General features: G+C 39.3%; 1 protein-coding gene across 3 annotated transcripts in view; it reads left to right on the plus strand.

Moving 5' to 3' along the window:
* LOC117293443 (RNA-binding protein 26-like) overlaps positions 1 to 10,386 on the plus strand; it is a 30,005-nt gene extending 19,619 nt beyond the window's left edge. For all 3 annotated transcript variants that reach the window (XM_033775780.1, XM_033775779.1, XM_033775778.1), the window contains exons 13-19: positions 1,300 to 1,542; positions 2,970 to 3,113; positions 3,720 to 3,860; positions 4,623 to 4,793; positions 5,597 to 5,683; positions 7,222 to 7,368; positions 8,513 to 10,386. In XM_033775780.1, coding sequence (XP_033631671.1) covers positions 1,300 to 1,542; positions 2,970 to 3,113; positions 3,720 to 3,860; positions 4,623 to 4,793; positions 5,597 to 5,683; positions 7,222 to 7,368; positions 8,513 to 8,602 — 1,023 coding nt within the window. In that variant the 3' untranslated portion in view covers positions 8,603 to 10,386. The remainder of the gene's footprint in view (positions 1 to 1,299; positions 1,543 to 2,969; positions 3,114 to 3,719; positions 3,861 to 4,622; positions 4,794 to 5,596; positions 5,684 to 7,221; positions 7,369 to 8,512) is intronic.
* The last annotated feature ends 455 nt before the right edge of the window (positions 10,387 to 10,841 follow it).

Here is a 10,841-nt window from a genome sequence, read left to right on the forward strand (position 1 = left end):
AACTCAGCCCTGATACTTCACGACGGCAACGACGGCAATTGCCGTCGTTGCCCCTACCGATTGCCGCAATGCCCTTCAAAAAAACAATTTTTCACGGCAATGATTGCCGTGCCCTTTTCTCATCATTGCCGCCGTGCCCTTCCTCCCGAAAACAAATTATATTCAACGTTGTCAAAGTTCGAAAATAAGCCCAAAAGTCCCGATGTCCGTGTAAATTTCACGCAACGAAATAAACCCCAATTTCACGCACGTAAGGCACAACAGCAGATTTCAGGCCCGTTAGTCGTTGTTCTTTGCGTGCGACAAAACAAATACTCGAAACATCGAACGCTAGAGGGCGTTTCGGAACAGAGCGATAGCGTGAGATTAAACGCCCTCTAGTGGTAAAATTACGCGAACCAACGCTAAACGCCTTGAGAAAAAGACTCGACGTGTCTTTGCATGCTGGGATAGTGGTTTTCCCCATGCTTGGTACATGTGATGTACCATCATGTACAGCATAGGCGTCGCGCACCGCATGCATTTATTCTGTCAACATCGTGTCAAAATGGAGCAGTTACATGGGAATTTTAGCGTCTCTACGAAAAACTACACAACGTGCATGACCAATAGTAGGATTACGTATGAACAAAAATTATTTATTGTGTATTGTAAGTAGTTGTTCTTTATTTTGTTGAATAAGATGAATGCTTTCTTTTTTCATTGGGTAACAGTTAGATTAGAAAATGGAAAAATTGGAAGAACTATTTTTTACAGGCAACTCTGAGGTTTTTTTTCAAACTGCCGTCGTGCCCTTCGCAACTTTTTATGATTGCCGTGATGCCCTTCCAAATTTTTGAAAATTGCCTTGGTGCCCTAAATTTTTACAAAAAGTCAAGGCAAAACTGCCGTGCCCCTTAAAAGCAGAAGTATCAGGGCTGCTAACTACTTGACCAGGGGTACTTGGGCCAAGCTAGCAAGTATAAAAGAACACTCAAGTAGGATTTAAAACTTTGTATGGTGGGAGTATAATAAGGCGAGGTTTGCGATAGCACCATTTATAAATCTCTCATGAAAAGTGTTGGCATTTAAGCAGCCCCCATCAACAGAGTCCAGCATTCCTTCTGAAGACGATCAGTTGGTTGTCCTGGCCTAATTTTGTACAAGGTCCTTTACACAATGAGTCAGCACATCATCACTGTTGAACTTGTCTCAAACAAAATGCTCCGGGCATAATATTGGAAATATGTTTACTCCAACCCTCCCCCCTTCCCCCAAAACAATATAATAATCATGTTTTTATACCTTTAAACCAAACAGGTTGTCGTCACCAAAGGCTCAGGAACTAGCATGTCCAAAACTGTGTACAACCCAGCGGCGCTGAAGTTAACATCCAGCACCCCATCAGCCCAGGCTGCTTTCCTGGCAGCCAGTAAGGTGTCGGCAGCCAAGGAGGCTGTACGTAAGAAGCATGACGACCAGCGTAAACAGATGCAGAAGAAGCAGATAGAGATCCGCAAACAGAAGCAGACGCTTCTCGTCAAGCTTATCCAACAACAGAAGGTTAGTTTTCACAGTTCTGCTGACTTTTTTTGTCTTCCCTTTTTACCATGCCAAACTGGAGGTTTATTATTTTTTTTTATGGGCCAAAGGCTGCATTTGTATGTCATCTTAACAAATGCTACACAGTGTGTGACCCGATTTAACCTTGACTTCCAGTTCAAACGGGAGGTTAAAAGTTTTATATTGGAAAAAAGGTAAAGGTGAAATTTCTTCAACAATGCATTCAATCACAATTTGATTACATCTCTCACAAACACCTGTTTTGTTTTTTTTGGTTTTTTTTTACATTTCAGTTTTTATTCAGCGCTTTATTAACACCTGTCTTGCATCTCAAATTGCTCATTTTCTTTCTCAAGTATCAAGTAATAAAACATCAAGGAAATCTGACTGGGTAAAAATTGCCATTTTTTTTATTATTTCTATTATTGTTAATATCTGTTTATTGTTGTAGTGCGCATCTGTACATATTTTTCCAGAAACTTGCGCATAATAAATGGATAAATTAATAAATGAATAAATTACCGGGTAAGTAATTGGGAGAAAATAGAGAGACCGCCAACAAAGGGCTAGATAAGATAAGCCCAGTTGGCAGAGTTCAGGCACGTTAATTTGGAGGTTGCAGGCTCAAGTCCCACTCTAATCCATTTTTCTTTGTTCAACCTATTATTATTTTAAATTAAAGGAACACGTTGCCTTAAATCGGTCGAGTTGGTCTTTGAAAAGCGTTTGTTATAAAATGCGTTTGTTATAAAATGCATTGGTTAGAAAGATAATTTTAGAGTAGAATACAATGATCCACACAAATTGGCCTCAAAATTGCGTGGTTTTCCTTTTACTTTGCGAACTAACACGGTCGACCATTTATGGGAGTCAAACATTTGACTCCCATAAATGGCCGACCGTGTTATACTTGTGTGGATCATTATATTCTACTTTAAAAATATCTTTCTAACCATATGCATTTTATAACAAAAGGTTACAAATGCTTTTCAAAGACCAACTCGACCGATCCAAAGCAACGTGTTCCTTTAATCAAGTCGGTATCCCTTGTGGTGTGTCATTTGATATTTGAAATAAAAAGTTGCATCCCCTTATATTGTTGATCCCTCTGCTGCCACTTCCAAGGTTGATTAAAACAATCGAACAGTTAAAAAAACTGAACGTATAGACCAATATGACGAAACAAAATTGGTAGCGCCCTCTATTGAAAACTACCAAATGCTGTGTTTTTTGTGCACAATCTAGCACACCGCAGCAAATGGCGCGCGATGCTCAACACTTTTGTCTATACTTTACTTTGCCTTTAACAACATCACCATGACTTTTTAAATTCTGAATAGTTTATTTTGCCGTAGCCAAAACCCCTCAGTAGTTGTTGCAATCAACACACATCTAATTGTTATAATTTATTTCTATCTGTTGAATAGTCGTTTCTTGAAAAACTTGAGAATAAGAGCCTCCCTGCAGAGAGTCGTGCCGAAATCATGGGCTTTATCAAGAAGCTGTCGGAGCAAGTGGACAAGACGAAGAAAGAGTTGGAAGTCAGGCCACGCCGCAAATCACAAACTGAGGTTTGAAATTATTATTATAAAATCTTTTTTTTTCATTTGCTGCCCAGTGCTGACTGGTTTCAGTGATGACAACTTTTAAGCCTTTTGAGATTTAGTGTATGGTGCCATTACTTGATTGATAGGCAGTGAACACTCAAATGGGATTGTCCAGTCTAAACGACAGTGTTGCTATATCACCTGCTTCATAGAAACCTGCAAGCTAGAGCAAGTTCCAGTGTGCATCATGAATAACTAAAGGTTGACTATTTTGACTCGAACCCAGGCTAGTCAACCGTTGGTTAACTACTGTGGTCAACCATTAGGAACCAGCTTCGAGCCCATGGTTTCTTCACTGGTCTCAATAGCCTGTTCCATGCTAATATGTGCAAAGCGCAAAGGGAGCCACTATAGCCAAAAGGTGGAAGGCAATGGTGTGCTTAATTGAAAACCGTGGTACCGCTGGTTGACTAGGCTTCAAAACAAATCAATTTGAGTGAGCTGCTGGTCAATAGTCAACTAAATGTGCGTACTCGAACTTGCTCCTAGACTTGCCTCAGTGCCCCCTTAAAGGCACTAGTATCTTTCTGTAATACAATGCTTATGAATTGCATATCTGTTTGTTGACAGTGCCAGAAGGAGTTACTAGACACGGAGCTAGAGTTGTACAACCAGCAGTGTGATGGTGGGGATGCTACTGAACTCTACAAGAGGGTCGCTCAACTACGTAAAGAAATCAAGACCCGCAATGCATCACTTAGCTACATGAACGTGAGTCAAATCAAAAGTTTAAATCATCAATATGAGTTGTTGTTGTTGTTGTTGTTTTTCTGTGAAAATAATGACGTGCTTTAAGTTTATGATTTGTGGTGAGTTTTGTCCATGTTCATAACATCCATATTTCAATATATGTAGTCCAAATCAGCAATTGTAATTTTATTTTTTATTTTGACGTTATTTCGGAAGTATTTGCTTAACACACATCGATTAAAACATGAGTAGTATACATTTGTCATTCTTGATCCCTGATGCAAACTTTTGTATCATCTGGCATCCACTGCTAATCTATATAGGATTCAAACTGGGACTCAAGCTCTCGGCCCAATTTCATGGAGCTGCTTGAAGCAAAAATTGTTTCCTTAAGCCAAAAAATCCTTGTAAAGTTAAATCAGATTACCGGCCAAGACTCCACTCAATTTGTTATGCTAAGTAAACAGCAGCTAAATACCAGCAAGCAGTGTATATTGCAGGGATTTTTGGCCTGTAACTTGTGTAAAATAAGCAAGCTATTATCGTGCTTAAGCAAATTTTGTGTTTAAGCAGCTCTAAGAAATTGGCCCCTAGTGTGTCCAATTAGCTGAGTGTGTTGTGTAATGCATGTAAAAGAACCCAGTGCACTTATCGTAAAGAGAAAGAATTTGCCTCGGTCATCATGGTTTTTATTTATTCCTCAACTATGATCACTAAAGGATACAAAAGCTTTTGTGATAATATTTGATTTAAACATTGTACCTTCTTGTTAATACTTCACAGGCACAACAAGCAGCAAGGGGGGCCTCGGCTAGAGGGCGTGGGCGTGGTCGGGGGCACAGCCGCCCACGGCGAATGAGTCACTCTACCACAACGATTGACAAACGCCCCAGGGAGCTGACCATCAGTGGGTTTGAATCGGACGACAAAGACGAAGTCTTGACATATTTCAGTGTGAGTGTCTGTCTGATTAGAATCTGTGTTTCAACGAGTTAACCAGCAGCTGATTTCACGAAACACTAGGATTAATCTTATCTCGAGTTAGGACGAGTAACCCCCTTCTAACTTAGGATGGGTCCTTAGATTAATCCTAAGTTAGGAAGAGTTTGATGAAACCCACGCGAGGGTCTGAAAGTTGTCTGTGCATAAGAGACTAAAGGCTAGATCACACAAGACAACTCTTAATAAGGTGTGGGTCGTTGATCTGCCATTTCATAATCGTTTTCAACAGTCCGAGTGTGCTTCAGAAACATGACTGTAAAAACAAAATACAAGCGATAACATTTTGTGAATGTCAATACCAAAACACCTCCAGCCCTGAAGCACTAGAGAGCTGTAGATATTACAAAACCTTGTCTGAAACGACCCCCCCTGAAGTAATATAATTTTAGGAGGTAACTTTATTTTAAAATAGCTTCAGGCATGAAGCCTTTCTCAGGCATCTCGAAGCACACAATTCTATGCTACAAGGGTATTTTGTCTTTCATTATTTTCTTGCAATTTTGATGACCAATGGAGCCCAACTTTTCACAAGTTGGTTACTTCCTGCATATAAGTTGGGGTACACCAAGTGAGGACACTGGTCTTTGACAACTATCAAAAGTATACACTGCCTTTAAGTGACCCTTGCTGGTTATCTGCTAAGACAGGATCTTTCTGTGCTTAGCATCATTAGACAATTTAGACAAGTCCAACTTGCTTGTGACTCTCATTCCAATATGAAGATCTTTTCCTTGTCATTTGCCATTGTTATACAGGATCTAGGTGAGATAGAGAATGTGGATTATAACGAGGCCTTAAACACATACACCATTGGGTTCAAGACTCGACAGGAAGCAGAGTTTGTAAGTACCCAATCGGGACTGTAATTTCATCTTTGAAAGGGCAAGGCCATTTGTTTGTTTAGAAAAGGGCATTTCCATTAGAAAAAAATTGAAGTCAATGGGAAACTTTTGAAGGGGGCACCAAGGCCAAGACCATGGGCAATGGAGGCCATGGTCTCCGTGGCCTGCGTGTAACTTGAGGCTCCGTACTTTCTGCAAAATGAATTGTCCACACAGCACTGTCTTTTTTCCCCCTGGAAGACTCTTTTTTTTTTTCAACTAAAGTATTTTTCAAAGATGAAACCGTTCGCATAGTTCTTAAGGACGAATCCAACCTGAGTAATATATGCCTGTGGATGATTTTCCACAGGACTCGGGGGGAAAGTGCTGATGATTCTGCGCTTCACACACATTGTCATAAGTAATAAGGGAACAACTGACAGGACTCACTCTTTACTGTGTGGTACTGTAATTAACTCACCCATGCTCTGACTAGTTGCTAGTGGCTGGTTTATATCCCTTCAAAAATAAAGATAGCGTGGTCAAACAGTTTTTCGAAAGTAAAAGAGCACTTGAGTAGCTGTTGCTTTAATAAAAAATTGTTGGAGACAACACCCTTTGAAGTTATGTAGTTTTAGAGAAAGAGATATTTTTTCACCATTAAAAATTGATTCTGAGATGGGCTTCATACATGAAGCCTTTCCCTGGCATCTGAAAGCATACAATTCTATGCAACAAAGATGTTTTTTCCTTTCATTACTTTCTTGCAACTTTGATGACGAATGGAATTTTCACAGGTTTGTTATTACATGCATATGTGGGGTACACCAAGTGAGGATACTGGTTTTTGATAAAACCAAAAGTATACCCTACCTTTAAAGGCAGTGGACACTATTGGTAATTACTCAAAATAAATGTTAGCATAAAAGCTTACTTGGTCTCGAAATCAACCATCTAAACCCACACAATATCGTGTGACAGGGGTGTTTTTTTCTTTCATTATTATCTCGCAACTTCGATGACCGATTGAGCTCAAATTTTTCACAGGCTAGTTATTTTATGCATATGCTGAGATTAAGCTTGGGCGATACCACGATATTATCGAATATCGCAATATTAATTTGGACACGATTTCGATATCAGATGGATTTGGTGTAATCGAAATATAGATATAGCGCGATATATCGCGATATATCGATTAAATATCGCAATGTATTTGCTAGCTGAGACATCTTGCACCCCATAGGTTTGGAGTAAAACCAGAAGAATAGGTCATTAGAACACCTCTTATGCTAGGACTGTCTCTTCTACAACTTTCACTTGGAGTTTTAAGACTGATGATGTCAAATTTCATTAATCGCGATTATATCGAATATCGCGATATATTGTCGGCGATATATCGTAAATCAATATCGCCCAAGCTTAGCTGAGATACACTAACTGTAAAGGCTAGTCTTTGACAATTACCAATAGTGTCCACTGCCTTTTAACACTCTCCCAATTAACAATACAGGGAATTCATGGTGTTCATTATTGTTCCCCCCCCCCCTACTTCTTAGGCAGCGAAAAAGGGAAGCACCTTTAAAGGGAAACCTCTCCTTATGGTGTGGCACATTCCGAAGAAGGTCGTGTTAACCACCGAAGAGGCGGAGCCCGATCCAGCCATTGATATCATCGAAGTGGGCGGCGACCTGGACGAAGATGAGGTCAGTCAGTCGTTAACAAACCATCATAGTATAAGTTCATTTCCTCCCGAGGTCACGCCACTGCCATGACAATAAGCTATTTTAAGACATGTTGGACACAATACTATGACACTGTTCGGCTTGGGTAGATCTATTCGTATACACCCAAATCAAACCAGCGCACTCCAATAGTGTCCACCATTTCTTGTTTTGATCGCACACTCAACCAGGCGTAGTATTCTTCTAGGTTGATTATGATTTGCGATTTTTTTTCTTCTATTTTTTCCTTCTTTTTTGCCTTTGGAAAAAAACATACAAAAAGTCATAAAAGTCTATGGAAGCTTTCACCACGCTTTACCTGTATGTCAGTTGAAAATTTGCCTCCTTTTTTCCAAGAAACAAATATGCCTGCACTAAGAGTACAAACTTACACTTTTCATCGTTACAATAGTATCAAAATCTGACAAGAGTAATGGTCAGATATGATGAACTGTTTTGATGTAAGTTGTAAATCAAACTATTGAAAGTCATTAAGTGTAGGTAGTTAATGACATAGAGAGGTTGCGCAAGCGTGCGGATATAGATACAGCTACGGATATAATAACCGTATCCGTTCACGTCAGCTGCGTGCTGGATTTTGTTTAGAAAACTATAGGTATGTTTCACTTGAGGGCGCTCGCAATTATCATGAGTGTTTTTATGACAAACATGACCGATAGAGACCCTGTGTTTTATACACTGCATTTTCTCATGGTTTTGCTTACAAATGACTAACAATTTTCTATCTTTATCAAGCACGATACCAATGAAAGCAATTCTGCTGGAAATGTTTTTGATCTGGGACAAAATGACAACTAAAAGTCTATAAAACAGTATCCCTTTTTTTTGACGACGTGTCGACGACGTGTATGAGCTCTTGTAACCGAGGCTAATGTGTGTGTGCAAAATAAGATAGTTGGGATACGCGTCACACACAAAGTGTCAACGTATCGGTATCTGTATCTGTATCCAAACACTTGCAAAACCTCTCTAATGTCCCACATTTCTGATGTTGGAGCTGCTTGAAATTAGGTTAAGAAACATGACTGTAGTAATGACAACCCCAAAACAACCCCTCCCCTCTCATCTCCCCTTGTTGCCCCAATCCCCAAATCACCCCTAACAGGATGCAGTAGACATCAACGATGACGATCTTCTCCTTGATGATGATGAAGAGGATGATGAGGACGCTGAGAGCAGAGGATGGCGAAGATGATCAGAGAAGATTCCACACTCGGAGAAGTGAATGTCCTCCTGCTTCCTTTTGATATGAATTTATAAAAAAAAATAACCCCGTATATAAGACTCTTTTTTCTGAATCCGTCAAAACCAAACAGCCCATTTGATTTACCAAACTGGTACAATGTACATTATGAAGCAGTTGATATGGCATTAGATAATTTGATGCATAGCTAAAACACCGACTTGGTGGAGAACGTAGGGTTTCCAAACCTGAAGTTGGAGTTTGATGGATTCAGGGATAGAGCTCTTGCATATGACATTATTCAAGTAGGGCGCCCTCAACTAGAGGTCAAATGAAGGTTGCTCATTGTCGTGCACACACAGCTGTATGCATTCCAATGCTTGATCATTGATTTACCAAGATGGCGTCTTGATGGCGTCAATGCACAAGGTCCATTGTAGATGTATATACTGAGGTCCTACCAGTTGGTATCGTAGGGGAATGCAAGATCGAAACACACTGACTGTGAGTCAGCAATGAAAGTGTGTTCTCTGTCATCACAAAGTATATCGTAAATGTGGGTTTTCTTTTGGTATTTTTTCACTTAAAACTCATATTAACATGGAAGGTAATTTTACTCTGTTGATTTCCGGAAAAACTCACAAATTTATTTGTGCTTAGCACAAGGACATTTGCTTAAATCTAAAGTGGGTAAGTTACCGGCCCCAGTGTCAATGGATAACAATATTTTGGTAGGGATGGTGTCGCACTTTGCAGCTTTTTGACACTTTTGTTGTTCTTTTCGCTAGTTCAGCAAAACCTGACTGAATAAAATGAATCCAACAACATTACCACCCTTTTCAAACTGTGCCCAGTGACCAGTAAATATTAAACTGATTCACCTATGATTTTGTTCTAAATATTAGCACTACCTTGCATCAGTTTTATCTTAAAATCTTTAGTATTTTTTCATTATGTTGTCTTAAAGTGCTTGTTAAGAGCAATATAAAAAGTTATTAAACTATATAATTGTTGAAAACAATTTATCTTTTTCTTAAAATGGATAAAGAATGAAGATGTATGCAAATGTGTACATTGCAGACATAGTGCTCAACGTACATTATGATTGATGTGGAAACATGAATACACATTGACACAACTTTCTTGCACATCAAGTAAACTACCGTGTCCCATCAAGGCAATAATGAAACACTTGTACTATAGCACATAAAAGTGGTGTCAACCTTATTTCTGCTCTCCTCCCAATGAACTCAACTGTCAAATATAAGTCAAGTTTGTAACCAAAACCAGTAAACCACTAGTTGATAATGTGTTTTACGAATAAATGCACATTAACATGTTTCAGTATATTTACGTTAACGCACAGTTCAATTTTGAAATGCATGCAGACTATGGTAATTTGACTCCTGGTGTGTAGGGGTACCTACTTCAGAAAGTTGACCAATCGCAGCTAACAGGTGATGCTGTTCTAACCTGGTTGGTCAAAAGTTGTCCATTGTGTGTTTCTGGTTTTCATTGCCTATGTTAAGCCGGGTTCATACTTCCTGCAAATGCGAATGCGATGCGAATGTTGACGTCACATTTTATTCGCAACAAATAGTTTGCAGCAGTTGGGCGGTGCGAAAACAGGGCTATACGTCAAATTCTCTTCGCATTCCCAGGAAATGTGAACTGGGCTTAAGGCCGTGTCCAAATTGGTGGCTTTGGCTATAGCTGGGTTGTTAAAGGCCAAGGACACTATTGGTAATTGTTCATACTAATTATCATCATAAAACCTTTCTTGATTACAGTAGTGGGGAGAGGTTGATGGTATAAAACATTGTGAGAAACAGCTCCCTCTAAAGTGACATAGTTTTCGAGAAAGAAGTAATTTTCCACAAATTTGATTTTGAGACCTCAAGTTTAGAATTTGAGGTCTCGAAAACAAGCATACACAACTTCGTGTGACAAGGGTGTTTTTTCTTTCATTATTATTTCGCAAATTCGACGACCGATTGAGCTCAAATTTTCACAGGTTTATTATTTTATGCATATGTTGGGATACACCAACTGTGAAGACTAGTCTTTGACAATTACTAATAGTGTCCACTGTCTTTAAGGATGTTGCTATGGGTATCTTATACTGCAACACATGTTAACATGGCGATGAAGCCGCAGCCATTATTTGTACGTGGCCTTATTTGATAATACTAACTAGGAAGTCTTATATTGGTAATGATGATATTGGAACTGGCTTAAGTCAAGGTTGTGT

The sequence above is a fragment of the Asterias rubens genome, chromosome 8 (genome assembly GCF_902459465.1).
Source record: "Asterias rubens chromosome 8, eAstRub1.3, whole genome shotgun sequence".
Classification (NCBI taxonomy): Eukaryota; Metazoa; Echinodermata; class Asteroidea; order Forcipulatida; family Asteriidae; genus Asterias; species Asterias rubens.